Source organism: Hypanus sabinus, chromosome 11 (assembly GCF_030144855.1).
Source record: "Hypanus sabinus isolate sHypSab1 chromosome 11, sHypSab1.hap1, whole genome shotgun sequence".
Lineage (NCBI taxonomy): Eukaryota > Metazoa > Chordata > Chondrichthyes > Myliobatiformes > Dasyatidae > Hypanus > Hypanus sabinus.
In genome coordinates, this window is record NC_082716.1 from 54331393 (window position 1) to 54349965 (window position 18573).

General features: G+C 39.8%; 1 protein-coding gene and 1 long non-coding RNA gene across 3 annotated transcripts in view; one reads left to right on the forward strand and one right to left on the reverse strand.

Moving 5' to 3' along the window:
• LOC132401966 (uncharacterized) overlaps positions 1 to 11003 on the reverse strand; it is a 42307-nt gene extending 31304 nt beyond the window's left edge. The window contains exons 1-2 of one of the 2 annotated variants that reach the window (XM_059984346.1): positions 10579 to 10712; positions 4090 to 5285 (exon numbers count right to left, since the gene is read on the reverse strand). In XM_059984346.1, coding sequence (XP_059840329.1) covers positions 4275 to 5237 — 963 coding nt within the window. In that variant the 5' untranslated portion in view covers positions 5238 to 5285; positions 10579 to 10712 and the 3' untranslated portion in view covers positions 4090 to 4274. Of the gene's footprint in view, positions 1 to 4089; positions 5286 to 10578 lie in introns of those variants that run through there. The other variant, XR_009514767.1, reaches the window with a different exon arrangement.
• LOC132401967 (uncharacterized) lies at positions 191 to 10584 on the forward strand. Its single transcript, XR_009514768.1, has 4 exons — positions 191 to 1200; positions 2457 to 2535; positions 6010 to 6132; positions 8939 to 10584. It is a non-coding gene; the product is annotated as an uncharacterized LOC132401967 (long non-coding RNA).
• Positions 11004 to 18573: the final 7570 nt, after the last annotated feature.

Consider the following 18573-nt stretch of genomic DNA (forward strand, 5'->3'; position numbering starts at 1 on the left):
CTGGGATCCTAAATGGTGATGAGGGAAGAAGTGTAAGGGCAGGTGTAGTACTTGTTCCATTTACAAGGATAAGTGCCAGGAGGGAGATCAGTGGGAAGGGATGGGGGGGACGAATGGACAAGGGAGTCATTTAGGGAACGATCCCTGTGAAAAGCAGAAAGGTGGGGGGGGAGGGAAAAATGTGCTTGGTAGTGGGATCCCATTGGAGGTGGCGGAAGTTACGGAGAATTATATGTTGGACCTGGAGGCTGGTGGGGTGGTAGGTAAGGACAAGGGGAACCCTATCCCGAGAGGGGTGGCGGGTGGATGGGGTGAGGGCAGATGTGAGGGAAATGGGAGAGATGTGTTTGAGAGCAGAGTTGATGGTGGACGAAGGGAAGCCCCTTTGCTTAAAAAAGGAAGACATCTCCTTCATCCTGGAAAGAAAAGCCTCATCCTGAGAGCAGATGCAGCGGAGACGGAAGAATTGTCAGAAGGGGATAGCCTTTTTGCAAGAGACAGGGTGGGAAGAGGAATAGTCCAGGTAGCTGTGAGAGTCTGCAGGCTTATAGTAGATATCAGTAGATAGGCCGTCTCCTGAGATGGAGACAAGAAAGGGGAGGGAGATGTCGGAAATGGACCAGGTAAATTTGAGGGCAGGGTGAAAGTTGGAGGCAAAGTTAATGAAGTCCTTTGTAATCTGTATTTGGTCCAAGACCTCACCCCACTGTTTTGTTTCTCTTATAGACACCGTGTCCATCTCCTGATTAAATATAGATGCAAAAATTCCATTCAAGATTCCCCCTCCCCCCATTCTTTTTTGATTCCTTGCATAGATGACCACTCTGATCTTCAAGTGAACCAATTTTTTCCTTTGCTATCCTTTTGCTCTGAATTTATCTGTAGAAGCCCTTGGGATTCTCCTTCACCTTGTCTGCTAGAGCAACCTCATGCTTTTTTTAGCCCTGCTGATTCCATTTATGGAATGTTCTCTTGCATTTCTTATTCTCAAGTACCTCAATTTTTCCTTCCTACCTATACTTGCTATTCTCTTCTTTTTCTTCATAACCAGAGCTAAAATAACCTTCATACAAAGGTTCCCTAAATCTGTTATCCCTGCCCTTTATTCTGACCAGAACATACAAAAGGACTGAAAAATGGAAAGCTGCAGTGTGCAACAACTTCTACTGTGATCACAGTTACTCCAGGCCAGTCCTCCAGGTATTTCAGAGTCAATGCAGAGCTGTGCTGAATTATTCTGTATCTGTAAGATGAACTGTTTTGAATTTTTTTTTTCTGGAGCAACAAGATGCTGAAGATTCAGAGAATGCGGAACTTTGTGTTCTGCTGAAATATTTGATGTTAAGGGTGAAATACGTGAAGTTTTCACACTTTTCACGTTCACCCATCTAATTTGCTGGAGCTAGCCATCTGCACTAATTTTAGCTTTCGTAAGCCAGCAGCATATCACTTTTGAAATACTGTTATCAGCTGCAATGCTTGGCTAGTCCCTTAATTTTCTCAGGTGATTTTTTCAACAGTCCCTCAGGATTATGGATGAGTTAGTTCAACTCTGGTTTACTAGATTCTGATGGGGTTACTGAGGCCAGAGTGGAAACTGTAGACTCTTGTCTCGGTGGAGCAGGAGATACCTGATGGAGTGGACACGTGGAAGGTTTGGGGGTTAGTGAGTTGAAGGGGATATGAGCATGTTCAATGGGGGCTGCAGAGGGGTGTATGGGAAAGGGAACAGAAGTGGGAGGATCAAAGATGGATTGCAAGGAGAAGGAGAGGGGAAACCTGGAGGTAAAGACTACTCAAAATTGGAAAATTCAGTGTTCATAACATTAGGTTGGAGATTATCCAAAAGCAAATAGAGTTTTTTTGTCTAGCTTTGCAGCAACATTGCAGCAAGAAAGTTTGGCAAATGTGTTTGTGAAGGACACAGCCTGGTTTGATAGCAGTCTTTAAGATAGTTACTATCATTGGCAAGAAAGTGGGCAGCTTAATAATGGCAGGTGTCTCTTTCTAAGGCTATTCCTGACAAAAGCCCTCATTTACAGCTGCACCATGTATTGGCTTGATTTGTTTTAACACAATTTATTAGCTTATTTTCACCCAGCATTCTGATGGCCATTGTTTATACATTCCCAATTCTCAGTTCCAACACAAAATTGGTCAGATTCTTTTCTAGGAATAGGAAAAGCTTATTACATTATTGTAGTTATGTGGTTATATACCTGGAACCAAAAGAGCACAAATTTAAACCTTAAATAGGGATTATTAATGGATAATATGTGATTAGATGTTAATGTACAAGCTCTGAATCGACTTTAGTGAATGGAACTAAATTTGTAGAATTGTTTGTGAAGCCACCATGATCTTGCAAAGATGCAACTTGATGCTCCTTCGGGTTTACGGTTTTCAATGCTCTTTTGGCTTCTGACAATTGTGAAATTAATTTTTATCTCATTCAGATAATAGGCCAACTCACGCTGACCCTGGCTACAACACCAGAGGGAGAAGGCTGACTGCATTTTGCTGCAGTTTAAGGAAGTAAGTTCCAGGATTGTACAATGCTGTAGATGGTCTTAATGTATGTTGAGAGACAAATACAGGCACGCATGTTGCTGGTTTCCAGGTAGAGTCTAACAGCAGAGTCCAGCCTGGCTGAGTTTTTTTTCCCATTTTACAAATGCAATCTGCTTCTACAAACACTTCACTAGTCCAACCTGTTTCCTTTCCACTTTAATGCAGATTAGTAGACTTAAGATCAGGAGCAAAAAAAAGTATTTTATTTATTTCAATGTATTTAATTATTTATTTATGACCAAATATCCTAATTATTTTCTATTTTGATTTGCTTTATATTGAGAAGCTTGTAGAAGTATTTTTTTGTCCCAACTTCGGCAAATGATAAAGATCTGCTGCCAGCTCTGCCTCTTCTCAAAGGTTGTCAGGGAATTCCAGTGAAAACGATTCAACAGGGTATCCACTTGAAGCCTTGCTGTGCCTTACTGGCTGTCTCCCTGGTCCAGATTAGCTGTCCACTTGCTGCCCAGGTATAGGAGGACAGGTAGAGGCTGCAGCTTGATTCAGCCCAATACTTCCAAGCAATAAATACTGCAAATGTCATATCCAGTACGGAATATTAAGATCTCTACAGTCAATCACTGGGTTACAAAGGCTTGACTTATGGACATCCCTACATATGACCCAGTTCCTGTAGTATTGTTAAATCAAGATATCAGATCTACATTCATACATTTGTTCCTATAAGTAAAAGAACTAGTTTTCTCTCTCTCTCCACTTTTAGTAATTATCATTTCTTATCAGTCCCGTGTGTTTTTGATGCCATACATTACAATATTTTCAAGCTAAGATTACCATTCTTAGTGAAGTTTGTGGTATTTTCCAGCTCATGTACAAGTTTGAATTTTGAATGTCTGTAAAACAAAACAAGCCTGGACGTGACTTGCATATGTCTAATACATCAAATATTCAATGGTCATGTCTCTGAGCAAAATCTATTGACATAAGATCATATTTATGCAAAACATGCCAATCACTTTTGGGGTTCCTGGTCTTCTAATTAATGATGAATGAAAGTTCCACCGTTCAATTAAATATTGTCTTTCTTGAATTTTCACTTCACCTCTCCATCTTGGTTTTGAAACCTTGAATGTATTGAATCAATAAAGTATTTCATTTCTGAGCCAAGTCTAGCACTCAAAGCTTGTGAAAAAGAGTTCCAGATTTTCAATCACATTTTGTCAAAGTGCCGCCTTACCTCAGCTGAGAAAAAACTATTTCTAATTTTTTTAAAATATTTCTCTGTTGACACAGACCCAGCTCAGAAGAGCAATAAGTACTTTGGAATCATCTGCAAGTTCTCCTCCAAGCTGCACACCATACTCAATATTTATCCAGATTGAAGATTGATTATTGTTATTCAGAACATGAATGTAAAGATGAACAAAATAATTGTCACTCTATATTATATGCAGCATAGAAAAACACAATAAACATAAAAATCACAATAAATATGAATATAAAAGCAACCTTTTAATTGAATTGTATGATCTTTATTGTCATTATACATAGGTACAATGAAACCCTGTTTGGCTTACTCTTTGGCAATTAAACAAATCGGTAGATAAAAACAAGACAGTAATAAAAAAATGGTATTAAATAGATAAGTAGCAGAAAAAAAGTTGCAGCATCACCAGAATATCACAGTAATGCACAAAGTGCCGTTAGTGCAAGTATTTGAGTCCTTGTGTGTGCTCACAGTTTCAGTCATTGTTCTGTGGGAGTGGAGCGATGGAGGCCACAGCTCTGGGGTAGAAGCTGTTCCTCAGTCTATCTTTTAGTTTCCTGAACTTTTTGCTGGACAGCAGCATGTCAAACAGGGAGTGGCCGGTGTGTGTGGTGTCTATGGTTGTGCTGATTGCTTTCCTCCTGATTCTGCTGGAATAGATGGTGTTCGGTCCTGGGAGCTCCATCCTGACAATTCGCTGGGCCGCCTTCACCACGCGAGGCAGGTCTTGTCGCTCAGCGGCTGTGCAGCTGGCATACCACACTGTGGGGTTGTTGGTCAGGATGGTTTCAGTTGTGCTTCTGTAGAAGTTAAGCAACAGTTTTTGTGGGAGTTTGGCCTGTTTCAGCTTTCTGAGGAAGAAGAGTCTTTGTTGTGCCTTTTTTACAAGCAGCGAGTTGTTGGTGGTCCATGTCAGCGAGGTGTTGGTGGTCCATGTCAGCGAGGTGTTGGTGGTCCAGGTCAGCGAGGTGTTGGTGGTCCATGTCAGCGAGGTGTTGGTGGTCCATGTCAGCGAGGTGTTGGTCGTCCATGTCAGCGAGGTGTTGATGGTCCATGTCAGCGAGGTGTTGGTGGTCCATGTCAGCGAGGTGTTGGTCGTCCATGTCAGCGAGGTGTTGATGGTCCATGTCAGTGAGGTGTTGGTGGTCCACGTCAGCGAGGTGTTGGTGGTCCATGTCAGCGAGGTGTTGGTGGTCCATATCAGCGAGGTGTTGGTGGTCCATGTCAGTGAGGTGTTGGTGATCCATGTCAGCGAGGTGTTGGTGATCCTGTCAGCGAGGTGTTGGTGGTCCATGTCAGCGAGGTGTTGGTGGTCCATGTCAGCGAGGTGTTGGTGGTCCATGTCAGCGAGGTGTCGGGGGTCCATGTCAGCGAGGTGTCGGGGGTCCATGTCAGTGAGGTGTTGGTGATCCATGTCAGCGAGGTGTTGGTGGTCCATGTCAGCTGTTTTGACAACATAACTCCAAGGAACTTCAGGTTTTCCAACCTGTACAAGAAACATTTTTTTAATCTTTTGTCGACTCAGTAATGTCTCGTAGAGACAAAGCTCAGAAATGAATCCCTGTTTCACAAATCTGGTGTGAACCCTGTAAACAATAATACCAGTGCATGGGAGCTCAATGGACATAATTTGGGTCTCATTTTTGAAGATGTTGTCCTGAAAAATAAAGGTAACGTTATTTTGCTATCCTGCTAGACTTTAATATTTGTAATACATCTCTATATACATCTCTTCTTAATAATTTTCCTGGTCTGTTTTCTGGCTTAAGAAATATGTTTTGGCAAATCATGTATTAGTTCTTTAAATAGTAGCCAGTGTCTGTCCATTGTCATACTTTTTTGATAGAGTGTCCCAGTCAACCAAAACCAACTCATCCTTCATTTACATTTAAGACCCTATATTCAGATTGAACTATAGCTATCAAACTTGATTAAAAAATCATATGGTCTTGTTTCCTAATGGCTACTTTTCAAGAATGGCATTAATAAACCCCTTTTCATTACAAGATATTTTATGTACTGTAGTCTTTCTCTACTCAGTGTGTTTTGGTTATTTTTAAATTGAGTTATTTGAGTTTCTTGCTTTGTGGCTGCCTGTATGCAGACACATCTCAAGGTTGTATAATTTATATATTCTTTGATAATAAATGTGCTTTGAATCTTTGGATAATGAAAGTTCTTAAATAGTCTTTGCTCTACTTGATTTCTAGTCAATCTTAAGCTGAACAATTATGGATCAACGTGATACCATGTGGATGCTTCTCTTCTGAACTCCCAAATTAATGGTTACAACGATCAGACCAAGTATTGCAAAAAGAAGGCTGGCTACATTGGTAAAGTGACAGTATTTTAACCACATTTTTGACATGTAAAATAAAGGGACAAAGTTTTATTTTTATGCAAAGGGAAAAGAGAAATGACTGGTTTCACAAGAGAATTGTGTAAGGTGTGGGAAACAAGTAAGGAAGTTATGACAATTAAAGAGGTGGAAGTACTGGTGCTTTTAAGAAATTTAAAAGTGGATAAATCTCCAGGTCCTGACAGGATATTCCCCAGGACCTTGAGGGAAGTTTGTGTAGAAATAGCAGGAGCTCTGACGGAGATCTTTAAGATGTCATTAGAAACGGGGATTGTGCTGGAGGATTGGCGTATTGCTCATGTGGTTCCATTGTTTAAAAAGGGTTCTAGAAGTAAGCCTAGCAATTATAGACCTGTCAGTTTGACATCAGTGGTGGGTAAATTAATGGAAAGTATTCTTAGAGATAGTATTAATAATTATCTGGATAGACAGGATCTGATTAGGAGTAGCCAGCATGGATTTGTGCGTGGAAGGTCATGCTTGACAAACCTTATTGAATTTTTTGAAGAAGTTACGAGGAATGTTGACGAGAGTAGGGCAGTGGATGTAGTCTATATGGACTTCAGCAAAGCCTTTGACAAAGTTCCACATGGAAGGTTAGTTAAGAAGGTTCAGTCGTTAGCTATTAATGCTGGAGTAATAAAATGGATTCAACAGTGGCTAGATGGGAGATGCCAGAGAGTAGTGGTGGATAATTGTTTATCGGGATGGAGGCCGGTGACTAGCGGGGTGCCTCAGGGATCTGTTTTGGGCCCAATGTTGTTTGTAATATACTTAAATGATCTGGATGATGGGGTGGTAAATTGAATTAGTAAGTATGCCAATGATACTAAGGTAGGAGATGTTGTGGATAATGAGGTGGGTTTTCAAAGCTTGCAGGGAGATTTATGCCGGTTAGAAGAATGGGCTGAATGTTGGCAGATGGAATTTAATGCCGAGAAGTGTGTGGTTCTACATTTTGGCAGGAATAATCCAAATAGAACATACAGGGTAAATAGTAGGGCATTGAGGAATGCAGTGGAACAGAGAGATCTAGGAATAACAGTGCATAGTTCCCTGAAGGTGGAGTCTCATGTAGATAGGGTGGTGAAGAAGGCTTTTGGAACGCTGGCCTTTATAGATCAAAGCATTGAGTACAGAAGTTGGGATGTAATGTTAAAATTGTACAAGGCATTGTTAAGGCCAAATTTGGAATATTGTGTACAGTTCTGGTCACTGAATTATAGGAAAGATATCAATAAATTAGAGAGAGTGCAGAGACGATTTACTAGGATGTTACCTGGGTTTCAGCACATAAGTTACAGAGAAAGGTTGAACAAGTTAGGTCTCTATTCATTGGAGCGTAGAAGGTTGAGGGGGGATTTGATCGAGGTATTTAAAATTTTGAGAGGGATAGATAGAGTTGACGTGAACAGGCTGTTTCCATTGAGAGTAGGGGAGATTCAAATGAGAGGACATGATTTGACAGTTAGGGGGCAGAAGTTTAAGAGAAACACGAGAGGGCATTTCTTTACTCAGAGAGTGATAGCTGTGTGGAATGAGCTTCCTGTAGAAGTAGTAGAGGCCAGTTCAGTTGTGTAATTTAAGGTAAAATTGGATAGGTATATGGACAGGAAAGGAGTGGAGGGTTATGCGCTGAGTGCGGGTAGGTGGGACTAGGTGAGATTAAGGGTTCGGCATGGACTAGGAGGGCCAAGATGGCCTGTTTCCGTGCTGTGATTGTTATATGGTTATATGGTGAAAACAGCTATACTTTATCACATCTGGAAAAAACACAAATTTGGACTTCAGGAGTAGAAGTAATGAAAAAAGTCAATGTTTATCACAATCATTATAACTTTACATATAAGTACTTCTTTAATTAACCACAAATCAATCTGCTAGTGGTACTCATACTGATATTCTATTGAGTATTTCAAGATATCACACTGACTGTATCATTCTCATTCATCTCAAAATATTTATCCAGTCATCCAGAGATTTATCCAGTCATTTTTAAGTTATAACTGATACCCAGGTCGGTTTTATTGCAGAGTGTCTGCTTCTTTCTTGTGTTGCTCTGGACAACCTCTAATAATTAGTTTAATTTAACCCCATGTCATCAGTTTGAAAGTAAACTGTATTAAACATCCACACACTGGGATTTTATATCTATTGTAAATACTGGAAGTCTGGCAATCATCTAAGTTCTAGCATCTAAAACTGCCCAAGAGCTTTTGACTCTTCAAACAATTCAACTTAGGACAACCTAGTCCTGACGAAGGGTCTTGGCAGTGCTTTCCCTTATAGATGCTGCCTGGTCTGCTGTGTTCCACCAACATTTGGGTTGGGCTTTAATTTCCAGCAGATTTCCTCGTGTTTGCAACTTAGGGCAATGATGAGATCTCATGTGAAAAAATAGTGTGATGGGGCAATAGTTAAGAAAGAGCTTGCTCAAGTTAAAAACCAGGAAACTATTCCCCTTGACAAGATAACGGGACTTGTATCCACTATTTTAATTTACATTTTATATTTGGTTTTTAAGTTCCAGGAAATTGTATGTTGTACGACCCAACAAAGAATAGCTCTTGAATTCAGCTATTCAGCTGCAACATTCAAACCCTGTGCAAAGCTACACAAAAGTGCAATGAAGCAATTGCTCACTATTAAACTGATTTTCTTAATTTCCATGTGTAGCTTTATCTTCTTGTGGACAATTATAGCCAAATAGCGATTGGATTGAACTTAATGTTCTAAGGCAAGTGGCTTAATCAGTGATCAGCCATTCTTTCTTTTCCCAGGCTGTCAGGGGGGAAGTAGTACAAAGTAGTTTCTGGTGAAGAGAATACAAACAAGAATGGAAAGTCAGCTTGCAGACAAGTATCAAAGTAGCGGAGCACCTAACCCAGTGGACAATATTATGTGCAAGGAAACTCCGTGGTTGTGCAATATGTCATTCAGCAGAGGACTATATACGTATATTTTGCTGCTGGAATTGGTTCTGCCCCCTCCCTGTGTTCACCTGGCAGAAGACCGTACACATGTGTATTTCACATGGTTGTGTTCTATATGTGTTTGTTACATTGTAGATGCGAGGACTGGGCCCCAAGCTGCTGTGTCACCTGGGCGAGATGGCGGTGGGGAGGGAAGATATTGCGGTCAGTGTATTCCACCAGAGGCAGTGGGGTCTAAGCTGATGTCAGTGCTGCCTCCTAAGTGTTTGCTCAACAGACTAAATATTTTGTTGGGCTGGGTTGGGGGTGGTGTGGAGGGTGTCTGGACTACATGTCCATATTTTGTGCGATAAGATTTTAATGATATTCTATATGGGCTTGTTGTCCTCTATATGTGAAGACTGGGCTTCAAGCCACACCGTTGCCTGGGGAGTGGTGGGTGTGCTTTGGGGCCAGAGTGCTCCACCAGAGGTGATGTGGCATGGCATAGGGTCAGTGCTGCCACCTAGTGTTCAATGGTATGGGTTTTGTTCTCTGGTATTGTGTGATTGGGATACCATGTGTGTTTTGTATGATTTTGGTACTGTATAAGATGATGAGAGGAGTTGATCATGTGGTTAGCCAGAGGTTTTTTTCTCACGGCTGGAATGGAATGGAAGGGTATAGTTTTAAGGTGCTTGGAAGTAGGAACAAGGGGATGTTAGAGGTACATTTTTCACACAGGGAGTGGTGGGTGCGTGGAATCCCCAGCCAGTGAAGATGGTGGAACAGATACAATAGGGTCTTTTAAGAGATTCCTAGATAGGTACACGGAGCTTAGGAAAATAGAGGGCTATGTAGTAGGGAGATTCTAGGCAGTTTCTAGAGTAGGTTACATGGTTGACACAACATTGTGGGCCGAAGGGCCTGTAATGTGCTGTAAATTTCTATGTTTCTATGTATTAAAGCCTCTTTCTGTTTGTTAAGAAGGTATGGAGCTAAAATTAATCCATGTCAATAATACAAAAAATGCTGAGTGAATCCTAAACTGCTTTACAGCATGATTAAAATGTATCTCATTCTTTAAGACTCATGTACTGAAGATAGTCTTTTAATGAATTTTATTATTATATTTCCTTTTATGTATTTGTCCCATACGAAGAACAATATGTTGCATTAACACCGAAGGATGTGCTTTGACTAGTCATAAAGCAAAGTACTGGTCAGAAAAATCTGAGAACACTTGGACAAGTCATAACATTATACTTCAATCTTTCCTTCAAGCGCATTGTTGTTTCCATAGCAGGCTGTGATACAATTAGTCAGTACTGTATACTCCCCACCGCATATCTATAGGAGTTTGTCAAAGTTTCAGCTGACGTGCAGAATCTGCACAAACTTCTAAGGAAGTAGAGGTGCTGCAGTGCCTTCTTTCTAATGCCAGTTACGTGCTGGACCCAGGACAGATCCTCTGAAATGATAATGCCAAGGAATTTAAAGTTGCTGACCTCTGATCATCTGATGAGGTCAGCCTGGACCTCTGGTTTCCTCCTCCTGCAGGCAATAATCAGCTCTTTTGTTGTGTTGTGGCACCACTCAGTCAGATTTTCAATCTCCGTTGCATATGCTGCTTTGCCACCACCTTCATTTCGGCCCACAACTGTGGTGTAGTCAGCAAACTTTATTATTCATTGGAGCTTTACTTAACCACACAGTCATCAGTGTAAAGTGAGCAGAGCAGGGGCCTGAGCACACAGCCTTGAGTTACGTCTGTGCTGATGGAGATCGTGGAGGAGATGCTGCTGCCAATCCAAACTGACTGCGGTCTGCAAGTGAGGAAATCAAGGATCCAATTGCATGAGGAGGTATTGAGGCCTAGACATTCCAGATCTGAGTGAAGAGCCAATGGTATCTGATGTTGACCTATGTTCAGGTGTTCCAAGCGATTGAGTAATATTGTAGCTTGCAAAAGCATATTGAAGTAAATAGGTAACCTTGTAATCATAGTTAATTATTTACTAACTCTGATTTTTATGGATGTTTCTAAAAGGGAAACAGTGTATTGTGAACTCAGAGTATCAAAGGTGATAGCACATGATGCAACCTTATGTTACACATTAATGTTTTGTTGATACATGTCTTCAAAAATATTCAGCCCCCACAACTATTTTTACACTTTACTCTCTCATTTTCTAAATTTAAAATATATTGAAGTAGGATATTTTGACCTAACTTCGTGCATCATGTCAAACTAAGAGAAAAAAATTCCAAAACCTCTCAACAATTTACTAAAAATTTACAACCAAACTTGTGAGGTTGAATAAGTCTTCATCTCCTTTGTAATTACTATGCTAACTTCCCTCAGGTGGAATATATTACCAACTCACCCAATTTGTTGTAGAAAATTGGAGGATCACCTGTTTTCTAAGAACATAGAAGAGTAGAGCAGAGGAACAGGTCATTCGGCCCACAAAGTCATGCTGAACCAACTAAAAATCAAATCAAAAACACCCAAACACTAATCCTTCCTCCCTAAGCCTTGCCCATTTTCCCTCATCTTCCTTACCAAATGTCTAAAGTGTGCCTATCCAAATGTCTCTTAAAAGCCTCCTGATGTATTTGCCTCTACCATCAAACCAGGCAGTGCATTCCAGGCACTTACAACTCTCTGAGTAGAAAACTTACAGCTCACGTTCTCTTTGAACCTACTCCATCTCACCTTCAATGCATGCCCTCTGGTGTTAGACATTTCTACACTGGGAAACAGATACACTCTGTCCACCATATATACGTCTCTCATAATCTTATAAATCTCTATCAGATTTCCCCTCAAACTCCGCCACTCCAGAGAGAACAACCCAAATTTATTCAGCCTCTTGTGATAGCACAGGCCCTCTAAACCAGGCAGCAGGATCCCAGTAAATCTCTTCTGCGCCCTCTCCAAAGCATCAACACCTTTCCTGTATCGAGGTGACCAGAACTGTGTGCGGTACTCCAGAAGCAGCCTAAAACCAGAATTTTATGAAGTTTCAACAAAACCTCCTGAACTCAATGCTTCGACTGATAAAAGCAAGCATAAGAGTAAATACCTCCTTTCTCTGTAAGGTAGATTTTCAACAGACCAAATCAAAATGAAGACAAGAGAGCATTCGAGTCCAGTAATGGAAATGATCATACAGAAGCACAAATCTGGGGAAGGGTACAAGACCAACTCAAAGGCACCAAACACACCTCAGAGCTCAGAGCAGTTCTTGTGAAAAATTGGAAAAAATATGAAACCACAGCCACAAAGACTTTGCAAAGCATCGCTTAGATTAGATTAGAAGATAAAGTAAAGATGTGGAAAAAGGTTTTGTGGTCATTTTGGCTTCTTCAATAAGTGGTACCTGAGGCATAAATCTAATACTGCACATCAGCCAGGTGACACCGTCCCTACTGTAAAGTATGGTGAAGTTAGCATCACGCTATGGGATGCTTTTCAGCAGCAGAGACTGGAAATCTGGTCATGATTGGTGGGAAGATGAATGCTGCTAAATAGATCCTGGATAAAAATCTGCTAGCCTCTGCCAAAAAGCTTAAATTGGGTGGGTGGGGGGCGAGTTCATCTTTCAGCAGGACAGTGACCCAGAGCACACTGCCAGAGCAACCATAGAGTGGCTTCACATGAAGAAAATTGATGTCCTTGAGTGGCCCATGTCAGAGTCCCGACTTTAAGATTCCTGTCCACCCCCGCTCCTCTATTAACCTGGCACAGATTGAGCAATTTTAGAAAGAAGAATGAGCAAATATTACTCCATCATGTTGTGCAAAGATGTGGGAGATTTATCCAAAAAGATTACTGGCTGTAATAGCTGTGAGAGGGGTTCAACTAAGTACTGAGCAAAGGGGGATGAATACTTTTGAGCTGTTGACATAATTAGTTTTTGAATTTTTAGTTTTTCATGCTTTATAATTTTCCCTGTTTTTTTGACTCTATTGAAAAATGAGCATATGATTCACAACTAACAATTCTTGGTTAAACTGATCACAATCCCTGATTGTAATACTCACTTAGTGAACAATGGGTTGGGGGCTGAATACCTTTACAAAGTACTGTTATTTTTAAAAACCTTTGCAGGTTATTTGATGATGCAGCCGTGTAATTCCTATGCTCTCTGACTTTTGTTGCCATGAAATCGTCCATTCTGCTGGATGAACATTTTGTGTTCTTCAAGTTAACATGTGACACAGTACCTGGCCATGCAAGTACTGTCTACTCTCTGAACAATGTGAATGATGTGCTGTCCGAGTCATAGCACGAATCCAATCAATAAGAGGGTAGGACGTAGGAGCAGAATTAGGTCATTTGGCCCAGTGAGTTTGCTCTGCCATTAGATCATGGTTGACTAATTTTTCCCTTCTCAACCCTGTTCTCTTGCCTTCTCCCTGTAACCTTTGACACACGTAATAATCAAGAACCCATCAACCTCTGCTTTAAATATACCCACTGACTTGGCCCCCACAGCTGTCTGTGGTAATGGCTTCACCAGCCTCTGGCTAAAGAAATTTCTCCTCATTTCTGTTACTGTTATTCTGAGGCTGTGGCCTCTCGTCCTACTGCAAACATCCTCTCCTTCCACTCTATCCAGGCCTTTCAATAATCAGTGCATTTCAATGGGACCTCCTTCATCCTACTAAACTCTAGCAAGTACAAGCCCAGAACCATCAAATGCTCCTCATACATTAATCCTTTCATTCCCTGGATTATTCTCCTAAAACTCTCCTGTGTCCTCACCAATGCCAGCACACCCTACTTTGGATGCGGGGCCCAAAACTGCTCACATATTCCAAATGTGGTCTGGCCAATGTCTTATAAAGCCTCAGGATTACACGCTTGCTTTTATATTCTAGTTCTCTTGAAGTGCATATTCTGTGTTCTCAAAGTCAACGATGTGAATGAACATTGTGCATTCTCTTGACATGGCTGTACAAGTGCTGTCCACTCACAAAAAACTTGCTGATTATATACTCCGCCAGTTGTTGATCAACGAGCCATGTAGAGACTGGATCTGTAGATGTGATGGGCTTTTATATGCTTTGTAAAATGATTTGGTTGTGTAATTATAATTTTTAAATACACTTAGAAATTTTGCTTGTAAGCATCGTTTAGGACTTTAAAATTTAAAATAATCGTGCTGCTTTGAGGAAGGTTGTACAGTGCAGGTCCTCCCCAGCTTATGGCAATATTCCATTTGTAACCCAGTCGGCTTGCAAGTCAGAAATGTGGTCACGAACAGAATTTCCACAGGGTAGAAGATTCCTACAGTCCGGCAGCAACTATCAAACATTCGTCACCTATTTCCCAAAAGCCTATTTGTATATCTGTATTGACCTCATTCACACGACAAGAATATTAGCAGAAACTGATAGAAGGGTTGCTGGGAGAATGATGAGTAGGTAAACAGTACAAATTGAGTACAGTCTAGGGCACAAGTTGTTCAGCAAACATAGACTGTTCTTGAAGCAGGAATTATCCTGCTAAGGATTGGTATTTGCCACGAGGTCTAATTGTTTATTGTGATTTCAATCAACCATTAATAATCAGCAGCACAGGAGATGATTTAAATTTTTGTCTGTATTTAGACATCTAGGATACAAGTGTTATTTCATTTGGAACAGTAAGTGAACTTGAAATCAATAATGACCCAGTAAAGTTTGTGGAAAATGTCATCGTCCTAGAGACCACAGCAGACTGTTATTTTTTCCGTTAGATGCTGCTGACCTGCTGATAGAGAACATTGAGAAAACTTGTTCCTGGCAGAATTGTACAGGTGTGAAAGTTGGACTTCAATGAAAGAGATAATGGTGATGGATCGACTCATGTAAACTGTGGTATTAGAATCCCAGGTACAGCAAGAAGCAACCATTCACCCTAGGGGAATGAAGCCTACTAATTCAAGTAGTAGCTAATACAGTATATCATAAGTATAAAATGAAGGTGAAGAATAGGGAAGGTGATTATGCTTAGTAAAATGGAAGGAAGATAGCAAAGTTGGTAAACTTATTGGATCAGAGTCACCACATTTGTGTCCCCCTGGTGTCTCTGGAATGTATCTAGTTCTTGGATTAGCTATTTACTTAGACATCAGACATACTGATGTTTATTTTTAAACTCTCTCTCTAATAAGGACTGCAGAAAATGTGACTGTACGCAGATTTGGGATAAATAGGCATAAATTTGAAAGAATCTCTTCCAATTTATCCTGCAAAAGAACTAATCCTATAGGCTTTGTATCAATAGACGGGTGGTCTATCTTAAAGATAATGAAATCGTATTTGGTAATTGTTAAATCAATACACAGATTAGTATTAAGAAAAGACAGTTTTTCATTGTAATTAAGAAACATGGGCAGCATTTTGTTTGTTCGTAGAGCAGACCTTGGTAAAATGAACTCCAAGGTTCCAATAACTATACTTGGACTTTAATAGTTTCGTTTATAACACTGTAAATTAAACCTGCTCACTGTGTCAAAACCCAATTGGTGTTCACACTAGACTACTTAGTCTACAAACATTAGACCTCCAAACATAGTCTGTGGAGTACTCAGATTAGCTCGGTCACAATACAGAGATGTGCTGTATTTTGTCCTTTACATCGTTGGTCACATAATCTAAAAGCCATGAAATTAAATAACATTATTAGCAATGGAGATGCAAGCATACTTTGGAAATTATCAGATATACTAAGGAATCTAATATTTTCCTGAGCTCTTAATACTACCTATATTTTGGGCCCAAACAGAGAAAAGAACAGCAAAATCACATACAATAAATTTGCTTGATTTACATAGAGCATCTAAAAATAATTTACCTTGGGAGGTGGGAGGTTGTATCTGGTCTTGGGCTATAGTTTGAGAGGGATAGATAAGATAGAAGTAGGAAAGTTGCTTCCATTATTAGGTGACACTAGAACTAGGGGACATTGCCTCAAGATTCAGCGGAGATTTAGGACAGAGATGAGGAGAATCTGTTTTTCCCAGAGAGTGGTGAATCTGTGGAATTCTCTGCCCAGGGAAGCAGATGAGGCTTCTTCACTAAATATATTTAAGAAAAAGTTAGATAGGTTTTTACATAGTAAGGGAATTAAGGGTTATGAGGAAAAGGCAGGTAGATGGAGCTGAGTTTACGGACGGATCAGTCATGATCTTATTGAATGGTGGAGCAGGCTTGATGGGCCGGATGGCCTACTCCTGCTCCTATTTCTGATGTTCTTATATTCTTCTATATCATTTCCTTTCTCCATCTATTTTATTATGTTCTAATATTTTACTTGGACGGTAGTGGCTTCAAAATCTGGAAGTGTTCATCAATCTGTTTTCCTATAATATATCACCTGATGAACTTTTTAGTGAACAGGGCTATCAGAATTTGAAATTCTTATTCAGAGTGGGGAAGAAAATATAAACTCCATTCCTTACACTAAAGTTGGCTCTGATTATCATGAGGTTCATACCATGGTTATGTATCTCTGTTGGATATTTAAAAGCATAGTGGCATTGACTTCAACGTTTTCTTCCAAACTACATGAGAAACATCAATGGAAAATAACTGCCATTTATGCAATATTCAGCTCCAAATATTTTTAAAGGATTAATTGGTCATGATGAAGGAACCTGACGTTTGTGATGATCTGTTTTCTATCTTGGATGAGAAATCCGCCAAGTCAAATAAATCAGAAAATCACATTAGTCAGCCATCTGTTTGGATTTATTCTCATCAAAGGTCGACAACACAAAATGTTAATTCTATTTCTCTCTGCAGATGTTGCTCTTCTTGCTGAAGATGTCCAGAATCTGTATTTTTCAGATTTTTGGCACGTGTGATACTTTGCTTTTGCTCACCTCTGTTCATTACACAGTTGAATATTGCTAGTTTACTTTCCTCTTTCATAAAAATCTTTTATCTTTTGCTTTGTAGTTATAGAACACAACAGAAACCATTGTCAATGAATGAAATAAAATATTTTTAAGTTTACCAATTTCATACCCTGATCTTAAAATATAAAATCTAGTATTTTCAACACAATCAATTCCTAGAAATCCAGTAACGTTATCAATATACCTTCTTGACTGCAATAAAAAACAGCTGAAGGAGAAAATGGTAGTTAACTTGTCTATTCTGATTAACAGAATTAGGTCCATATTCATGGTTTAGTTTATGTTTTGCTGGGTGACAGGAGAGGCAGGACAACATGTAACAAAACCTGGGGTTGGGAGGGGCATCTCCAGTTGGGGGGGGGCACAGTTATTCAAGCCATTGTTGAAGACAGTATTGGCTTCTACCATAATAAGACCATAGGATATAGGAGCAGAATTAGGCCATTTAGTCCACTGAGTTCCCTCGCATTGATCCATTTTCCCAGTCTCCTGCCTTCTCTCCATATCCCTTCATGCTCTGACAAATCAACGATCTATCAACCTCTGCCTTAAATGTATCCTCTGTGATGCATTGTCAACTATGCATTCAGAATCAGAATCAGGTTTATTATCACTGGCATTTTCCTCAGAACCATAAATCTGTATCTGTTTAATGAGTAGACTGGGAAAGCATTATGATATTTTTCTGCCTGAATTAAGAAATCAGACAATTATTTTGTAGACAAGCACTGAAACAAGAAGAAATATTTTCTCCAAGAATTCACAAATCTATATACAAGTACCAAAAATAAGACAGAAAATCCTTGTGATGACTAGAAATTGCAAAACACTCTACCACAAAAGCAAAATGAAAAATTCCTTTCAAGTGATGAGAGAGCAGGATTGATTCCGTAAGCAGATAGGTTTAAGAATAAAGGATGAAAAAGGGAGGTGCTGAATCTAAGCTAATGATAACTGGGAGGGAAAAAATTAAGAATCCTTAAACAGATTCAGAATGTGAGTTATTTGCACATCAATCAAAATCAAAACTGAGCTAAATAAGACCGTAGAGAGTGACATCTCTCTAAAGCAGATTTTCAGTGTGGAGAAAGCAATCTCTTGACTGCAATAAGGATATCTTGAGGGAAAAGAAAAGACACTTGTCTCGCAGAGCTAAGTTTAGGCCACCTCAATGTAGCCTCTCCAAAATTAGAGGATTTACCAACTCAGTTATTTGCTCTTTTGACAAAAAGGATAATTGAATGTGAATTTATTGTGGTGAGAAGTGATTTTAAAGTGTCCATATTAAATTATGAAAGAAGAGCATAATTGGCCTAAGGGTGAAATCCCATTTCTTATATTTTCATAACTATTCCACTGAAGCAATGGAAGGGAACACTTGGTGAATGACTGAAAGAAACTGAACAAATAAATTTCTTTACTGTCATCATTAATATCACATTGTTATTGACATAAGTATTTCTTCTGAATATTAGTTCCCTTTCACTCCCAAACAAAAGCTACCCATGTCTATTTAATCTATTGCTGGCTGTAAATATACCTTCAGGCCTCTGACATATTTATATTTTATGCTAGTAACTCATCTTA